Raw genomic sequence first — 20,314 nt, 5'->3', positions numbered from 1 at the left:
TGTAGACAACACTAACGTGTATGAGGGAAATTCAAACCTAGACCTGATACACCTTATTTGTTTTTATTAGGTATTATTTAAGAGGTCTTTATAGCCTTTTTATTAGTTGTTATCGTGGAAACACAATCAAAGAGATAATGTAGTTCAACACAAAGACGAATATTTGGTGTATTCTTAATGACTTGCCTTTTGTGATATTTCCCAAGAAGGCTTAATCTTAATATCATTGTTTTTGTAGATTATGAGCCTGTATTACAATTTAGAAAAATGTCTTCTAATATTGGTGTCAATCTAGTGAAACTCATGAATCAAAGGAGAAATTTCAACCCAGAATTCGTGAAAGTAAGTACACAGATATAATAAATGACATTTTGGAGATGTAGCTTCTTTAAATTTCTGTACTGTATTACAGGGTTAGTATCTATGTAAAATCTTTGTTTGTAAAATCTTAAAATCTTTGTTTTACTTTTATTTGGATGAGTTTTTTTTAGGGTCTGAGCAAACTTTCTATGCTAAAATTTCCAGAAGTTATTTTCCATAAAATGCTGATTTTTGAAAGTAACATAAGTAATCTATGGTCAATATATGGTGATTATTACACATACAATCAGATGTGTCATTCCCACCAATTAAGAGTATGGGAATTTCTCCAAACAAAGGGCCATATTACAATGCACTTTTGATGAGAAACAGCTTTGGTGATGTACTTTTTATAACACTGTTAAATTCTATCCGAGAAATATTGATACCCTTATTCTGACAAAGTCTTCATATCTGAAGAAGGTACTACATCTAAGACAGAGATTAAATCCATATAGATCCATTGTTTTGTGTATCTGGACTTCAACTATCAGTCTATTCATAAAATAGGCACTGATGTTTCTAAAATTTGGATTTTAGAAGAGACAACATTAAGATGTACAGCAATAATTGTTGTTGTTGCCATAGCAAAGGGAGAAAATGGTGGATAAAGAGATGGAAAGCAAATCAAGCAAGCACTGGCAATTCTCATCTTTATGTTATCCCATTTATCTTAATTTCTACCCACCCGATCACTGACACGACACACACTGTATCTTGATCATCTTTAATTACAAAAAACTATGATAGGAAAACAATAAATAAAACTAATGGTCAAAAAAGTAAAGGAATTATGGTAAGTACAAAATTATCAACAGTATAATATCATGGAGGTTACATAGAGAGAATATTAACATGATTATCACTGGATGCCTGACACCAGTAGTTCCCAACCTTTTCAAAGTAACACAATGACTTTTATAAAACAAAGAAATCAACCACAGGAATAGTTACATTAACTAAAAATGTCACATATTATTGTTTAGTGAAGTGGGTGTACCATAATGCAAAATAATGCTGCACGAGGCCCAAAATGTATCAAACAAATTCTGACAGATTTGAGTAAAAAAAATTACCTTCTTTAAAACATATGAACAAAATATTAAAACATATTTGAGCTTAATTCAAGGCTTCAGCACATCAGACCTACCGGCTTCAAAGACAACGCAGCAGATTATGCATCGAAGTAAACACAGTCAGTCTGCTGCTATACATTTCTATTTGTACATAAGGTCAGTGCTATATCATTCTCTACTTGTATGATAAATACATTAGGCATAATAAGCCTCTTTACAAGTGTCTTCGGCTCCAGTGATTAGTGATTAGAAATGACCTAAGTAGTCCCATCTAAACACCAAACATGTACAGAAGCAGCCGTGCAAGGAGTCTCACTTTTCACATACAAGTCTTGCAATGCTGCGTCGCTGTGGCACTAATGCCGAGAGGAACCATTTTGATACGAAAATATAAAAAATATGATTCAAGGATACGCATTTTACTGCAAAGACTAACTGTATAAGTACGTGGTGCTTTTTAATTTGGCACCATGTACAGGTACAGTTTTTTCTCTCACGATTTATACAAAACAATATCGACTAAGGCCATAACCTTTGAATCAGCTGACAGATTGATTGATTAGATGAGTGATTAATGATTGTTTTCCTTTAGAGCGGGCTAACAACCTTCCTGATGTTTGAAAAGTGACTGAACTTAGGGGGTTGGGAGGGTCAGAGTAGGAAATACCATTCATATGAAATAATGATCTACATTACACAGAGGAACTTTGTTTATTTTACAGCATGTTTTCTGCACTTGACCATGTTGCACTGTGGAAGACAGTGGAAGAGTGGATGTTGGTAAAGATGACCGTTGTTGCAGCAGATGGTGACAACTGTAGGATTTGGGCCTGGAAGAGATGAATGGTAGGATTAAGTCGACAAACGATGACAAGTAGCCTTTCACAGAAACACAGTGACAGACAATGTACACTGTTTTATTATGTAAATGGATAAAAAGGCGACTATTAGTTTTTAACAGAGCTACACATGACAGCAGTGTGTTACTGAGAAGGCACCATTACCTATCAAAGTGTGGTGTTGATAGCTGGAGTATGTATGGTCTTGGAGACAGCTGTGCCATTGCTGCCCCCTGCTGTCAGCACCTGGAGCTGCAGCTGGTAAACACTGTCAGCCTGAAGACTGGGGACTGACACTGACCGCTGAGACTGTGGAAGGTGAAGCAGGATAAGTTCACAGACACACACATACCACTATACTTGCTTGATGAAAACAAAAATATAGAATATCACCAGACTAATCCCTTGTTGTAAAATATGTAAATGATGTGTCATGAAGTGCTATCAGCTTTTATGAATTAACTTTTAATGATAAGCTTCTGTTTTAATTATTTCACTGCTGACACTGCCTCGTTAAAGTGTAAATTAAAGGGAAAGAAAAAGGGAACACGATATAAAAAGAACTGAGTCACCATCCCCACTGAAAACACACACACACACACACACACACTCACACACACACACACACACAAAGCCCTCTCAAATTTCGGAGGCATTTTTCTCCACAAACACCCTCACTCTTGACCTCTCTTTGTGTCTCACCGGTGCGATTGTCTGCGTCTGGGAGATAAGTGTGTCTTCCTGCCCCTCTGTTGCCGTGGTAACCCCTGACTGCAGCGTCCAGGTGAACTGGAACCCCTCCACAGCAGCCGGGTCCAGTGCATGCTGGGACATCCTCCAGCGAATCGTTGTGAGCAGGGTGCCGTTGACTTGTTGAAAGTCTGCGGTCAGTCGTTCTGGACGCAGTACCACCTTTCTGCCTGACAGGAGGCGCTCTGACACAAACAAAACACACAAAACATTTTCTACACTTGTGACAAAACACTTAAGTCTTCAACAATTGACCAGAGTTTGATTGGAGTCTGATCATATTGGCAGTTATCTGAAGTGTATTTAACTTGCTAACTGTGTGCATATAAAAAGGTTGTTTGGTTAGATTACTGGAGTCTTCAGTGTATGTGCAAGTGTCCTAGTGTTTGTAGTATCTTTTTGGGGTTAATGTTCCCAAAAGAAAACAAGAAAACAACCCACTTTCCAGAGCATCTTTTATGTAGGCATTTCACAGGATTAATAAGAATAAATTGAATTCTGCATTTACACGTGTGTGTGTGTGTGTGTGTGTGTGTGTGTAGGTGTGTCTTTCGTTACTCTTACCCTCAGTGTTGCAGGACAAAGCTTTGCCTCCTCTGACCCTTATGGCAGAACAAGCCGGAGTCGTAACCCAGGCAACAGCCTCTGACCCTGGGTCAGCCTTCATCGCCACAGCGACCTGGTACTTACAGGCAAACAGCAGACCTGTGATGGTGTGATGGGTGCCCTGGAGAAAGAGAATTAAGTCAAATTATGTTTAAAAAGAATGTTTAAACTGTGCACAGCTGGTCGTTAAAAACTGACATATTATCAGGTTCCTTAAAATATACATATTACCTCTATTTTTGTTTGGGAACCTGTCTCATATAAGCAGCGTGTTAGCTCCATGTTAAAATAAACAGCACAGTTTGAAGTGGTGCTTGGCAGCTTTGCAGGCTGGCAGCTTCAAATGATGAGGAATGGAATAACTGTTTAAAAAAAGGCTGAACTTCAATGAAGAGAAATCATGCTCTATGACCTCAGCAAATTGCACACAGCACTTTGATATTTATCAGCCCACTGAGTCTGTGATCATTTTAGACGAGAGGTTAACACCGGGTCACCAGTGGGTGAAGATCTAATGTTGGTGGTGAGTCCAGTTTCCTTCAGATGAAGTGCTATGGGCAGATATCAAGGGCGCTGTATTCATTCAATACCAGTTTATCTTTTAAAATTAAAATTACTGAGATGATTCTGCAAATCACTTTCCCCTAGATCACTCTCTTCCTTTATTTCATTATTTTATATTTAAATACAGGATGTTTTAGCCAAGGGTTTGACAGAGTTATGGTAAAAGTGATGTCAGGCAGAGACGGAGCAAGATGATGGCAGAGAGACAAAAAGTTGCACACTGACAGAAGATGGGAGAATTCCACACTGATCTGAGTAATGGTGATGAAATCTGATCTCTGATACACACAAAAAGATACACCGACAATGCCTACATAGAAACAAGACACCAATACACAACTTCACAAACACAGGGTAGTTATACCTGCACAGTTGCTGTTCTCTCTGTGCCTGTAACATTGGTACTGCAGGTATGTGGGTGCCACCGCAAAATGTAGGGACCAGGGTGTCTCTGCCTGCCTGTTAAACAAAAGAGAGACAGACACTACATAAGTGGGCATGTGTTTCTGTTTATCTTGTGTTTGTTCTCGTGAATTAGACTGATGCCATGATGCACACTGATAAATTTTCTTCTTTTTTCTATATTTCTGTTTTACATTCTCTCCCCTTTCCATCTTCTGGTAAAGTTTAACATTTCCTTATTTTTTTATTGACGATCAGAGAGGTTTGTCTGAGTTCTCTCTCTCTCTGAAGGTCATTATTTTAATGCAAATGCTAATGGATCTCAAGCATCAGTATATACAGTATATTGACATTTAGTACAATGGTCATTGAAAATTATGGATTCATTTTTAGTAACCAGACAGTATAAGTGGACACATGATGCAGACGTTTGACTGCAGTTCTGAATGCAACGATAATCCAACAATTATCCCCAGCTAAACAACTTGGAGTGAGGGTTATTTGTGTGTAGTAGGATAAGTAGCTCCCTAGTGACAACCATGTAATTTATTGAGATATGTGTTGATATTTTTGTGAGTCTAAATGACCAAACTGTTACTGGAGGAAAGAGAGGACTTTCAAGATAACGTTAACCACACTGAAATTGTTTTGCATCGTTTTTTTTGTTTTGCACAGTCTTTTCTTTTTTACTATTGAGTGTTTGAGTGTTTCAAAATCATCTCACCATGATGAGGCCACTTCCAAAACACCTTGACCTGCAGCTGGTCGTTATGGTAATGAGGAGCGGCGACCTCCAGGCGCAGGTTGCCAGGGATAACGGGGTTAAGGGGGGATTCAGGCTGAGGCAGAGAGGAGGAGAGGGGGAGGTCAGGGGAGGAAGGAGAGGAGGATGAGAGGGAAGGAGAGGAGGGAAGAGATGATGATGATGAGGAGGAGGAGGGGAGCTCATTGGAGAAGTCTTCGCCTTTGGTGGAGGAGAGGAGAAATAATAAGTGTTACGATCTCAAATGTTGGCTGATTTGATAGCATGTCTTTCCAGTGAAAACAAACAGGGCAGTAAAAAGGTAAAAATACTTTGACAATCAGCCTCATAAATAACGAGCAGTTCTCACATATTTTCACAATAAAATGACCTTTTACGAGGTGAGAAAAACAAACTTTGGTTGCAGGAGTGATATTCACATCTGTGAAATAAAGATGCAGTTTCTTAACCACTCTACAGTAAGCATTATTTATATAGAAGCTGTGCTGAATATCCATAACTGGCAACATCCCAAAAACACATCATATGAACGACAGGATGTATGAAGCCTGTTATACAGCATATGGAATTTATATTTTGTGCCAGGAATATCATAAACCGGCAATGAGAGTGCAGCTGGTAGCTAGCTTTCCCGTTAATTTCTTTCACTCAGAAACACTAATTGGCTTTATCTGGCCTAACTGACCCTCATTAGCATTGAGGGAAACCAGGCCAATACACTGTCAAATATTAATACAGATAAATTATTAATGGCAATATGTTCCATATGAAATTGTTAGTATATGGTTTGATAATTGAGCTGCAGCTGGCTATAATCCTCTGCTGGGCTGACCGACAGGTCACCTATAAATACCTCTGTTGCCTGGACGACCATTAACGTTACCACTTTCCACTGTATGTGAATGTTTAAACAGTGCAGCTGTAGGGAGACTAAATATGCTGACAGGAGGCAAATGCAGCAGCTCTGCACAAACAGCTAAAATCATTAACTCAATAATGTATGGCCCTGTTAACAAACGGGTGCTGTGGACTCTAGTGGCATGACAAGTTCACGAAATGTTCAAACTTGAGTCTCTATTTGGGGTATTGTTGCTAAGGGAGTTCTTAGGTGGCTTTATTGTTGAATCACAGCAACACAAACAGTAAAGCTACAGTTTAAACTACTTGGGCAAGAAACCTCCGTCTACTGGGCAACTCTTAGCTTTATTTATAGCCTCGTACTGTTTATTCTTCCAAGACAAAACTGTAAAAAATCCTACTGGAATTTTGGTGCCTTCCTAAAAGTTACACATTTCTAAGTGACTTTAAACCTGGCTCTAATTATTGATTCAAAGACAGGATGCTCATCCAAACTGCTGAGAGAGGCAATAGTAAAAACACTGGGTTCAGGGTGTGTAATATCAAGCTGCAAATTCTTAATCAAAAGTAATTCATGCTTTAAGATAAACTATGCAGGATATTTCTAAATGAAAAAATCCCTCTCAATCATCACTTATGACCCACTAGAAGTGTGTGGTGTTGTATTTTTCTGCAGAGATTCTGCCCTCTGCCTGTATTTTCTTATTTTCTTCTTATTTTTTCTGTTAGGATACAGTGGTAAACATATACACTAAGGAATATGCTTTGTTTGTTTACCTCCATAAGTTACTGTGGTGAAGACAATTTGGGCTCTGGGACTTTTCAGCCTCTTCTGACCCCAGTAGGCAACCGTCTGGACAGACAGGAAGTAGGAAGTAGCAGGCAGCAGACCCTGCAGCCACAGCTCACACTGCGCCTATTACACCATTAAAGAAAGGGAACATGGAAACAGAAGTGTTTTTTAGCCTTTGGGAATGCTGCTGACTCTTGGCTACTTTCACTTGAAAGATAAATATCTCAGATGAACTTGCATCTTTAAATTCAAACACGAACTCAGGATTGCCACCATACTCAGCACAGTTACTGCTAACATCTTCATCAGCCTTACTGTCATCATAATCTTCACTCTGAGTGCTGCATGTGCCCCGCTTTGTGACTGACAGTCCAGAAATGTTCTGCATTAGCCTGCTGTTTGACTGACAGCTCATTAACAGGCTCTTAGTCAATCAAGTCTGTCTGTCTGCATGGATCTGAGCTAGTCACAACAAAGAGATGCTTGGATGATAACAAGTGTGTGTGTGTGTGTGTGCATGTGTGTGTGTGTGTGGCTCTGTATGTGCATACACTTAAGACAAAATGAGACAAAAGCAAGTTAAAAGCAGTTTCTTGGTGACCTGCAGACAAAATGGGGTTGAAGTATTTCCATTACACTTGAGATAGACAAAACATATGGCCTGTACAGCTGTAGGTGTGTGCGCCTGTGTCTGTGCGTCTGTGTCTCTGTGTATGTGTATTTGTGAAACAGACTGAGCGAGGAAAGCCTGGATTTCTATTTTGGTGCATAATGTCAGTGAACATTATATGTAAGAGGCTGATGTATATTTAAAAAGCACTGAATCAGCAGAGGTTTTCCATGTTTGAATACTTCCTCCAATTTCCCCTTTTTACTTTAGGTTTAATGCTAAATCCCTCCAGTCCTGCATAAATTCCTGACTGACAGGATTTATGTTTTATCCACATCTAGGGAATGTATCATCATGCGCTAATGGAGAGCAATAAAATATAAATGCTTTCCGTGATATGAAAACTACTTTACACCATTCCATAGAAACACCACAGACATGTTGTTCTTGAATTGGCCTACCTGTTGTGATGCTGCTGTCTCTGTGTGTGTCTAGATGCAGCTGCAAATAGGAAACACTAGTTAGGGGGCCTCATTTAAATTCCAGGCCTCCCAGCCAAGCAGAACAGAGGACCAGACTAGAGATAAATGGCTCCACCAGGCTCAGTCTGGGATCGCCATCACTACTTAGGATAGCTAGATCCATATGAGTGCACTTGCATTAAAAAAACATCCAAACTCTGATGTTTATGTTTTTAATTATTTTGTCTCTTCTCTTAAAGTGAGCACTCACATTAGAGATGAACATTAAAGTGGGTCTGAAGCTGAAGGATCCTGTGCAAAGAGTTCTCTTCACTAATGAAGGAAAAAAGGGAATGTTCAGTCAGTATACAGGCAATCATAAGTGTTGCGTCAAAGCTGTAATATCTATGTTGTCTACTGTGATTATGGGTACTTTGGCGCTGCTGACTGGCCTCAGTTGCATCGTGAACATGTTACATCATCATCACACCTATAATCATAATAGTAAAATCCACCCTTTTGACTGTTATTGCTGCATTAAATATAATTTCAAAAGAAAGCCTGTTGTATTTCTTAAGAAGTTAGAAGTTAATCTTTGAACTGAGAAAGGTGACAGTAATGATTCACTTCATTACTCTGTAAAGTAACTTTACATCCCAGCATTCTCTTTGTAAAACGCTTGTTATGAGGATTTATATGTTGTGCTGAAAGCTACAGTAATGAATGAATGTCATATAATGCACTTTACTTCTATGATAACTGAACAATCACTCACTAATGCCCCTCGTGCTGTAATGACTGGCATGTTGTAGGTACATTCCCAGATGCTTTGACGTGCGTTAAACCTGTTATCCAAATGCAGGACAGCCACTTCTCCTTATTGTCAGTCGATCTACATGGCCAAGTTGTCATGTTATTTCACCGCTGTGAAGCCAGACTTGCATGTTGTCGTAGCACTCTAACAAAGTTATGTCCCGTGAAGATAATGGTACGTCTGTCTGAGGACAATATTGCATTTTCAGATCCACAGGCACATATGCACAAAATGTCTGCAGACGTAAAGGGAAAAGTGTGCCAAGTAAGTTGAAACCATGTCTTAAAGTAGAGCACATGTCAAAATTATTTCCTTACATATGTGAGCATGCAACATCTTAAAAACACATGTATACAACCTAAATTATCTTTAAAAAGTTAAATAAACATTGGTGGCTTGTAAGTTTCAAGTCTGCAAATTCAACAATTATGCACCTAATTTCTGCTGATAATATACATCAACGTGCTTAATTGAGATGACTGACTAGTTCTACTATGTCTCCATCTAATTCCCACTTGTAGGCTTTTTTTTCACTGAATGCAGGTGGCCCAGCAGGATATTCTTTAATGCTAGGCAATCATGTAATGTCTAATATTAAAGAGTTTTAAACTTGAGTAACATCTGTTCCTGTGGTGCATGTCGTTTCCCGATTACCTGTGCAGTGCTGCACCTCAAACACACACAACATACAAGCAGCCATAATCTTATTGAATGAGTTATTCCAAGTTGCACCACCACTTGCATACAGAAGCTGTTTACAGAACCTGCTCTCTTTTCACTCTGCAGAGGCCTGTAAAATCACTGCACTAATCACAACCAGGATACAACAAGGAATGCGTATGCACGTGTGTGTGTGTGTGTGTGTGTGTGTGTGTGGGTGTGTGTGTGTGTGTGTGTGTGTGTGTGTGTGTGGGTGTGTGTGTGTGTGTATGCGTGTGTGTGTGTTTGGGGGGTAGTGGGGGCAAGGGTTTACAGACCCAGTAAAATCTCTCAGGTGCATGCGTGTATGTGTGCATGAAATGTCTGTTTCAAAAGTGGTGACATTTTGCCCGGTACTCACTTCCAAGGGCTGTTTCAGGGTTAAAACTTGGATTCAGGGTTAAAGAAATAGTCCAACTTTTTGCTCAACATTATTCACTTGTCAAAAATTAGACAAGAAGATCTCTTTTCTTGGCCCGAAGTCTTATTGTCACCATGAAGTTGCCAGGGTCCCAGTGGAGACAAAGTCACTACTCCTGGCCAAGAAATAGTCTAGCACATAACCCACCATAAAACGATGACTTAACTTTTTTTTTTTTTTTGCAGATTTAAAAATGACATATAACTAAAAAAATCTTTAGAGGTGCTGGTAGACAGATTTTTTTAACCTGAGGATGAAGCCAGGCACATTTCCACCTGATTTGAGTCTTTAAGATAAACTAGCTGTCTGCTGGCTGAGGCGAAAAAGCTTATTTCCCAGAATGTTGAACAGTTCCTTTAAGGTTAAATGGCTGGGGTAAGCAAATTTGTGGGTCCCTAGAAGTATAGAGGAATAAATACTTGTATATGTGTGTAAGCCTTTTGAAAATATACAAAGTCTGCATTAAAATTCAGTTTTGAATGGGATATTATGTACTATATAATGAATTATAATGTTGGGCGTGGATTGCACAGTAAAGCGAAAATAATAGTTTATCACTGTAGTCTTTAATTTAGTACAATTAAATAAAAAATATGTTTCCTTACCCCGTGAGTCACTCTGCTGTTGCTCTCCTTTTTGCCCTGCTCTGTTGTGCGTGAGTGTGCAGGACGTGTGTGCATGTTATTGTGCATTGTATGTGTGTGTGCGTGCAGCGTGTGTTTGTGTGCTGTGTGTGCATGTCGAGACATCCAGGTGACTCTGTAGTTGTGGATAGGCAGGTCTCCCTCTCTGGGGGGCTCCCAGCTTAATAAGATCGCCACTGTGAGCCCACTTCCCCTCGACCTGAGGGAAGACAGCAGCAAGTCAAACAACATCGCAGCGTGGATGTAAACTAATTTGTGGTAATAAAACAGAAAGAGAAGTACTTCCTCATGAGATAAGTCTAGATGTAAATGTTTTTGAGTAAGTTGCACTGAGTGGCAGTATAACAGATGGAATACTTGTTTGTTAACTGCTTTGATGTTGGGTTTCCTATCTGTCATTTATTTATGTATGTGCAGTCAGACATGTTGAAAAGAAGCTACAATTTAAGTCCCCATCTCTGTTATTAAATGTTTTATTGGAATACTGCTACTGATCCAAGACAGTCTGAACTTCATATGACTTTGTTTAGCAGTCCAGCACCCAAACAGAAAAGACAATTTATGATTGGAAGACAGATGAACTGTAATTTGCATGCAGCCACGCCATCAGACAGCCACTGACCATCCCCTTGACCACAATTTATGACTGATTGCCCACAACTACAGCCTGCAATCCTGAAAGGAAACATAGCAACTAACCCATCAAGGAAAACAGTAAAGATGGCAATCTACCTGATCATATCTTATCGATTGAGATAATACCTCTCTGTGAGCTGAGTCCCCGGTTGTGAACCCGTCCAGTCTAGAGTCTGGTTGATCACTCTGACATTCACTGGAGGTTCTGGAGGTGAGGGGTCTGCAGAGAGAGATGGTCAGAGAGAAATACTGTCAAGAGAGAAATGGCAGAAATGATCATTGAAATAATAGGTGAAGGTGCTTTTCTCAGCCCTGGGTAGTACCTGTACCTCAGAGGAAAACGCTGGGGCAAAAACAGTCTGAAAATCACTCACTGCTTCTTGTTAATAAAAGAAAGTGACTCTAATTCAGAGCTTCTTTTATGTAGTTTTTGGCAGGTAGACAGAGGGCATTGGTCAAAGAGACTGTAGTGAGTAAATCAACTACAACTACACCCTGGACACATCTCCTCCGACTGTTTCTAATGGCCCATTGTTGGTCATCTACTGCCCCAATGGCAAGGAGGCATTAGATCTATAGGGAGACTTAGTGTAGACTAATTGAGGTTCAGACTGTGATTCCCACTAAGCAGAGGCTGTTTACCAGCTTGACTGAGTTGTCTTATAACTTGATGTTTAATATGTTGCAGTAGAACAAAATAAAGAAGCCATCTTGGGGGGGAAAGGCTAATTTCCTCTTGGTCTCATTCAAGTCTACAAAGCCAATTAGATTAACAGCATCAAAGGTGAGCGATACTGGAGAAGCCTGAAGCCTCTCTTTTCAGTAGCTGCCACAACACAGACCAAAGGCGACCACCACTAGTCACTGTTTGCGTCCAAGATTAAATCCTGAGGTTGCTGCTCTTTCAACACTGGCTCTGTGTCTCATTAGAAACTCAAACCCCAATCCTGTATTTGATTAAAACTACAAAATGTATCGAAGTAGAACTACATCCCCCATGGCAGGCCTCCCACAGGCCCCGGGCTGTGCTTGGCTGACCCAGATGAAGAGATCAAAGTTAGGGCAGCTTATAAGGCCTGCAAGACCTGGCCTGTGTGTGTGCATGTGTGTGTGGTTTTTCTTTGGAATGAGCAGGGTGTCTCTCAGTGCCAGCAGTAATTTCTAGATCAGGACCAAAACACATCGAGGCCTTTTCACTGTGTGTCTCTTTCTCAATCAGCAGATTTAAGTCCATTGTTTCACAAGATGAAGACATCAAGATGAGTTTTCTGATCCAGACATTCCCTCGTAATTACCGCTGGCGGGTACTTCACAACTCTTATATCTGAATGAACAGGAAAGGGGATTTTCAGATTCAGATTCTCTCTCTGGTTTGCATCAGGTCATAGTGGAGGAACTCCAACCATCCTGACATCTGCCAGCTTCCTGAATTGTGACCTCTGACCTCCAGCCCCTGACTAATCAGACTAATGAAGTGGAAACACAAGACTCTGACTCCTTCGGATGTTTAAGTGTGTATCTTTAACCTCTAACCCTGGCCCTCAAAATACATACGCATTAGAGGGCGTGCGCGCACACACACACACACACACACACTTCTCAAAGTAATGATTCAATATTTTGGGATATAACCTTACTTGTTTTCTTACACAAAGTTATGTGAGAAGATCAGGACTACTCTCATTTCTAACTTGTACGTAAGCTAAAGCTAGCAAACCGAACATGTGTTTTGGTGTTTATATATATTTTGTATATTTACATGGATGAATCTAAAGCTATAAGACAGGCATTTCATAAACTGCTCACTTGGTTTATGTCAAAAGGATTTAAAATGTGCATCAACCTATGGATGTTGAATGTTCTGATAGTTGAGTAAATCTTTAGTGTTTCTTTTTTTTAAAGAGTCTTTGGCTTTTTTTTTACTATTAATCGATTGTACAGATAGATAGGAAAAGGGGGGAGGAAGGGGGGAATCGACATGCGGCAAATGGCTATGGTTTGGAATCATGCTGCATTCACGTGCTCCTGATGGTCCCATTTTTCAAGTTGGAAAGCCGTGCTTCTGACTTTGGTGTGTTCATGAGCTTTAAATGGTGATGTGGAATGAACACGGATGCTACAAGGATGATGTGCTTTGTATTATAAAGTGATTTTCTCCCAGACTTGTTGCTGCACCAGTACAACCAGTAAAACTACTAAAATACTGCTTTACCTGACTAATGCTGATAACTTTTCTAACTAATCTAGGCCACTTTATATGGATAGCAACTATCTGTTACAACCTAATATCATATTAAAAATTACATGTGAGCAAAAAATTGACATACAATATGTGAAACAATAAAAAGTTTATTACCATCAGCCAAATATTTATTTTAATACGTCACGTTTCTGCATATGTGACATCAACTCAGCAACTCGGGTACCAATTTCTTTGCCTTCTTTTCTTTCTTTTGAGTTGTTTTCAATGACTTGAGAGGGTGTTCATGTGAAAGTCATTTTTTCTGATTATTCCGACACCAGATGAATGCAGGGTCAACCCCCCCCCAATGCTACTAAGGGCTGATGTAAGCTCTACCATGTGAGCTACTGAGGCACCCCGGGTGGGTGGGTTTTTGTGTGTGATCATGAACACACCACCAACATAACTGTGGACTATCATGCAATTATGGGCTGCAAGCACTGTGACACTTAATGATTGTTGATATGTCTTGAGAAAGGTCTATGTGACAATGCAGAGGAGATAAGTGCGTGTGGTAATTGACTTTTTTTCTTTGGAATTGAGGCTAAAGTTAGCAACCAAATCTCAATAAGGCGTAGTGTTGAGAGCGTACATGTCACCGTAGTAATATTACTGCCATGAGTGATCTTCACAGGGAAATAAATTCCTCTCAGTATCATGACTTATCTTGTCATTGTGCCATCCGCTTACGTTGATAAATCCAATTCATGTTTGTTTCAAGAATGTACAGTTGAGTTGTATGCACTGTCCCTGGGTTGAAATTGCTTTCTGATTCTTTTCATGTTCTCTTTATGTTGTGGTTTGTTAAACATGACACTGCTTCCAAATGGACACATACGTTACATCCTTAATCCTTGATCTGTACAATTTAAAAAAATAAAATAAAAAACCCACACACATGTTGGCTTCCTTACAGCCCAGAGAAGTATAATTCCAGCTTTATATATGATGTATATTATATATAATATATGTAATGGACTGACATGAGAATCCTCTCATCTAACTCTGAGCAAGAAAGCAATAAGAGTATTTCCCAAATGTCATATTAACTATTCCTCGCTACACTGATGGGCCACGAGGAGCTGCCAGAGAAGTTTCAGTGTACCATGGCACAGGTTGTATATTCTCTAAACTTTATTACAAGAGGAATTCTACTCTTTGGTGTTTTGTTGAGGGCGGTGGAAAAGGCTATCTCAGACACCTCTTCATAATCCCTCATAAGTGCTCAACTGATAAAGAACCTTTTTCCAAAGCTTGATCCAATCTGAAGTCATTATTCACATACAAACACACTCTAGCCAATCCTGGCAGGGGATTCATATCACTAGCCAATTCTGGCGCAACACCAATATGACCTAAGTCTGCTAAGCATTAGAGCTAGGACCTCCTACAGTGTGTGTGTGTGTGTGTGTGTGTGTGTGTGTGTGTGTGTGTGAGAGAGAGACAGACTGTCTTACTCTAACTTTCACTCTGTCTCACTGACCCACAACAGGGATTTGGCGCTAAACCAAGTGAACGAGCATACGGTATATGTATGTGTGGATATGTGTACGTGCAGTTGTGTCTTTCCTGTCTATGTTTTATGGACTGCCTGATAGTTTTCCTGCTGCGTGTACCTTATCCATCAACTCTTGAGTGAAAGAGAGAAAGAACAGGGAATGAGAGGACGGGAAATGTTCCTGAGCTTTCTGACTTTTCCTCAGAGAGGTGCAATATCTCTCATAAAATGACACAAACGGAACGCCAGAATCTGGTCATTGTCTCATGACAGAGTATCAAGATTCAACAGATAGGTTATGGAATATGCGGAAGGAATCATCACTCTCTGTGGGACTCTCATAACAGCTCTCTAAAGGAAATGGGAGTGTCATAAAGAGTGGAGCAGGTGGACCAAAACGAAGGAGACTGCAAGCATCAAGAACTTTAGGAAATAACTTCTATACACGGTTTGTGCAGGCAAGACAGAACTGATCATACCAGAACAAAACCAAGGATCAAACAAAGACGAAACTAAAAAGCAGGACTTGCCTTGCAATCCAGTTTACCCAGAACTTAGAGGAAATGACCTCTGACACAAAATGGTGCAAAGGAACAGTCATTAAAGTCTGACTTTCAAGTCGGAAGCACGAATAAGATCCACCAAGTTCGAGCTCGTAAACATGGACATAAACAAACCTGATGTCACAGCAACTTGGCAGTGCACACAGTGAGCCATCAGCAGAATAACCTTTTCATCAGCTGTTACTTTACTACGTTTTTATGTAGTGCTCGTGCTGTAACAGCGCTGTAGCCACCATTTCCATTCTGGTGATTTGCACTTGATGGAAGTCTTTATTATGCTCGGCACCCCTACACAATTTTGAGTTGTTGTACATTCTTTTATGAGCAATGCAGAGCAAGACATTTAACTTCTTCTATACACTGTTTCTCTTTGCTAATTCTGCTGTGGTGATTGATGTGGAACTTCTGTAGATTATTGTGAAGTTCATAAAGCTGCCATAAAAACGTCAATTTTCTGCAGAAAACTGGGATGAATTTAGATTGGAAGTTGTGAATTCTAACTTCCATTTATTAACTTCTGACTTGCAATGGATTGAGACCTTAAATACAAACTAATCTGTCAAGGGGATGAAGTGGAGGTGGAGAGAAGGACAGAGAAGCTCAGGTGAGGAGAATCAGGTGATTAGGCAGCAGACAGGGAGTTGACTGGCTGGGAGAAACTCAGGGAGCAGGGAAGACTAATGAGGCTGATTCAGAGCAGGTGTGTGGATGGGCAAAGGATGGAAAGTCTGCACAGGAACTCAAAAACCCTAGAAAACACACTCTTTTTATTTAATAAACTAACAAACATTAAACTGCTCTTACATGAATACAAATGTAGGTATACAACACTATAACCTGCAACCTGTTTTATCTCTAACAACCAGGAAACCAAAAACCCAGACAACAAAATCATCTTAATCACTGAGCACAGAAATGTCTGAAGGCATTTGGACGTAGAGCCAGACTGTTACAAAAAGTATGTGTTTAGACTGTGTGTGTATTACCTTTACTGGAAATGTAGTGTTTGCTGGGTGTGGTGAAGCCTCTGCTGCCGTGGCTGTTGATGGCTGCTACTCTGAACTGGTACCAGCGCTGAGGTCTCAAGTCTGACAGAACCACATCTTCAGAAAGGGTCTAAAAATACAAACACATCACATATAGCAGTGACCAAGTGAGTGGCAGACAAAGATGATTTATGACAGATTTAAAGACTTAACATCACTTGTAAATCTTGTTTTCGCTAACCTCTAGAGGTTTAACATCTTACGCTGCTTCAGTGATGTACATGTGTACGTCAGGGCACTGGGACATCACACCTATCAGTGATGCTCGGTGTGGTCAGAGGTGAAACAGGCTTGAAAATTACAACCAGAGAGGGAAGCATAACACTTTGTTTTCAGCCCAGCGTAATAACCGTTTTTTATTTTCAAAACAAATAGACACTTGTTCTTATAATATAATATCTTTGAGGCTAAGATACAGAAAATATTGTTACTTAGGTAACTAAGCAGACTACAGACATATAAATCTTGATAAAAAAAGTATTGTTTTTTCTTAGGATAGAGATCAATACTCCTCTCATGTCCTCTCATGTCTGTCCATATCGGTTCTGGTTACAGCCAGCAGCTAATTAACTTAGCATAAAGCCTGAAACAGCTAGCTTTGGAAGTGACTGTATCCTGCCAGGAAATAGTGTGGCACATAAGCGCATGTGTTGCTATTACATTTTCACAGATTATGGAAATGAGATATAATGTGTTAATTACAATTTAAGAGGTGCTGGGAGGTGGAGTTTGTCTCCTCTGGACAGAGCCATGCTTTCTGTTTCCCAGTGTTTCCAGTCTTTGTGCTAAGCCAACCAGCTGCTGAAGATAGCTTCATAAGTGGCCTACAGACATGAAAGTGTTATCAATCATCTCATCTAATGTCCAGATTTTAACGCTTCTGGAAGCTGCGGCCCTCGCCTTTGACTTAATTCTTTTTTGCTGTGGCCATGTCTGCTACCTAGCAATAAATATCTGCTGTTAGGCAACCGTTCGCCTGCTTGTTTACCATCTGTTTATGGAAACATATTAGTTCCGCCTGTGTAGCTCCTACTTGGTGCATGTCTAGAAACTGTCTGACAGTCCTGACATCGTGAGGTGAATGGAGAAATGCAAAGTCATCTTGCTTGATTGAGTAGGCTGACCACATATAGTATAATTTGAAAGACAAGCTGCGGGCCATTTAAATTTGGCCCCGGGGCCGGACTTTAGACATGCTTGTCCTACAAGTTTTTGATACTGAAATCACTGTTATTTTGATTTCCTTAATCGCAAATAGAAACAGTACACTTCATCTCAAGCCCACTTTGAACACACGTCATCTCTCACAAATCCATACTATATCTTCTTTCAAAAACATGACGGAGCCCTGTGTACTTTTAGACATATAAGTTTCACAAGTTAATGAGGTGGAAAGTCAGATGAACACAGTCGGATTGGAATTCCATCTAATAATAGTGAGATTAAACGATTTGCCAAAATTATGGTTAAAATTGCTAAAGATTCACATGTTTTGTCTCCCTGACAGTGCAAATGTAATCAACTGCTTAAAAGCTACTCATCCACACACACACACACACACACATACACACACACACAGACACGAGCTGCCATCTATTTAAGTCTATAATGAGCGTTCAGTCATTCAGAGTCAGCCGGTGGAACGACTGTGGCTGCCTGTGGTTCCTTTTTAAGCTCTGCTTATTTACCTAACCTCACACAGGCACACACACATGGATGTACGGTGCACACACACACTCACTCATACGCACACACAGACGTACGGTTTACCCTGGCAGAATGGGAGGCTGGCTGGGGCGGAGAGGTTTAGACAGCAAGGCAGCAGACTGATGAGGTGGAAACAGAGTCTAACATCCATCTCCATAGCTGAGAAGTTTCATCATTCGAGGCAAATTGAGAGTTATGAGTTAAAGATATGTTACAAACTCTGTGGTGTTGTTCCACTGTTAAAGGCAGAGGGAACCAATTTTCATAGCTTCAGTGACTATCAGGCAGAATCAGCTATGAGCCATGTCGTTACATGGGTGTTATAGCTATCAGCTTCCCTACATTAACGTCTCAGCTAATATCCCCCATTAATGTGGAGTGGGTGGTATTAACAGAATGATTCTGGATGTCTTCAAATGTGAGAAGATGTTTCAGACAGTAATCAAAAGAAATTAATTTAATGTCTTTATGATTTCAATACCTCAAACCTTCTAATCATTTAAAAGTGAGAAAGTTTAAAGTGAGAGCATGCTGGTTACTGTAGTTACCATGGCAATAGTAGTCCATGGAGAAGCATGGTCTTCACTGGGATGAATCCCGACGTTCCAACGGGACTGCAACATGTAAACGACTGGCTCCACAGTGACATTGAACTTTGACACCCACACCACCTTCACACGGCCCTCTGAATCCTCCACAAAGCTCATCTCTCTGCGAGGCTTCAGAGGAACCCCTGCAAGGAAATTATTATATTATAATTTAAAAGGCCAAAACAGGAATGTGATGTGATGTGGCTTAAAAGACATTTATATAACATCCAATCACACTAATTGATTATGAGATTAATGGCCTGTGTTTTAAAGTTTGCAGATCATGAGGAAATATCACAAGTTGGTAAAAATATATATATGCATCACAACAATATTTCCTTTGTTTTTAATTATTATGGCTCCTCAGTCTTCACCACACAGGCGTCTGAGGCAGTTTGTACTCCTGACTATCTCCAAGCAGAGCTGGAGCTTTTAACCACGGCGGGGCCGTCTGGAACTTCAGACGCAGTCAAGCAGGCAGTATTTAAGGATCTTTATTACATTAAATTACATTTCATTCATTTGGCAGACACTTTCAACCAAAGCAACTCACAATAAATACATTTAAACACCAAAGGAACAAGAGTTAGATGCTGTCAAATACTGGAGGAGCATCCCTACCAAGGAAACAACTAAAAGCATGTTCAGTGCTGTGAGTAACAAGCACAAGTGGCAAATGATAGCATTTCAGCTAACAGAGATCCTTATGAAAAGGCTGCTTATACAAGGATCAACATCAGCATTGTCATCAAAAACAGTCAACTAGAATTACCACCTCCACAAACAAGTCAGTTGCAGTTACAGTTTATATCCATGTCTGTAAAAAAATGGATGTTTCACACAAATTTCATGCTGTCTCCCTTCTGTTCCTGAGTGACACTGAGTAATGGACAGAAAAAGTGTTTTTGGAGAACATTATAATGTCACAGTGAAGCTTACCTTTGACCTTTTGGATATAAAATGTAATCTCGTCATCATTTTATCCTATTAGACGTGAAATTCTGTCATAGTTAGTGTACAAATCCTTGAGTTATGGTGAGTCACAGTGACTTTGACCGTTGTCCATTAACCACTAAATTGTTTTTTGACATTTGTGCCAAAATTGAAGAAATTCCCTCAAGGTGTTCTTGAGATATCATCTTGAGATTAGGATGGATGCAAGGTCATAGTGCCCTTGACCTGCGACCACTAAATTCAATCAGTTCATTCATGAGTCCAAGTGAACGTTTGTGCCAAATCGAAAGAAAGATAGATTGAAATATCGCGTTTGCAAGAAAAGGATGAATGGACAGATGGAAAACCTGAAAACATAACACCTTTGGCTTCGGCTATAACCAGCATAAAGGCATAAAAACAGTCCTTTTTTTCTAGT

The 20,314-nt window shown here is 39.9% G+C and overlaps 1 protein-coding gene across 1 annotated transcript in view; it reads right to left on the bottom strand.

The window, feature by feature from the left end:
* Window positions 1-1,074: 1,074 nt before the first annotated feature.
* The window catches only part of anos1b (anosmin 1b), a 50,908-nt gene continuing 31,668 nt past the window's right edge, over window positions 1,075-20,314 (bottom strand). Inside the window, exons 5-15 of the mRNA XM_033620843.2 lie at window positions 18,901-19,085; window positions 16,586-16,715; window positions 11,423-11,516; window positions 10,622-10,859; window positions 6,996-7,134; window positions 5,322-5,561; window positions 4,560-4,654; window positions 3,590-3,752; window positions 2,978-3,210; window positions 2,441-2,584; window positions 1,075-2,266 (exon numbers count right to left, since the gene is read on the bottom strand). Coding sequence (XP_033476734.1) covers window positions 2,444-2,584; window positions 2,978-3,210; window positions 3,590-3,752; window positions 4,560-4,654; window positions 5,322-5,561; window positions 6,996-7,134; window positions 10,622-10,859; window positions 11,423-11,516; window positions 16,586-16,715; window positions 18,901-19,085 — 1,658 coding nt within the window. The 3' untranslated portion in view covers window positions 1,075-2,266; window positions 2,441-2,443. The remainder of the gene's footprint in view (window positions 2,267-2,440; window positions 2,585-2,977; window positions 3,211-3,589; window positions 3,753-4,559; window positions 4,655-5,321; window positions 5,562-6,995; window positions 7,135-10,621; window positions 10,860-11,422; window positions 11,517-16,585; window positions 16,716-18,900; window positions 19,086-20,314) is intronic.

This window comes from Epinephelus lanceolatus, chromosome 6 (genome assembly GCF_041903045.1).
Source record: "Epinephelus lanceolatus isolate andai-2023 chromosome 6, ASM4190304v1, whole genome shotgun sequence".
NCBI classification, from domain to species: domain Eukaryota; kingdom Metazoa; phylum Chordata; class Actinopteri; order Perciformes; family Serranidae; genus Epinephelus; species Epinephelus lanceolatus.
Note: the sequence above shows the minus strand (reverse complement) of the source record. Positions and strands in the feature narration are given on the sequence as shown.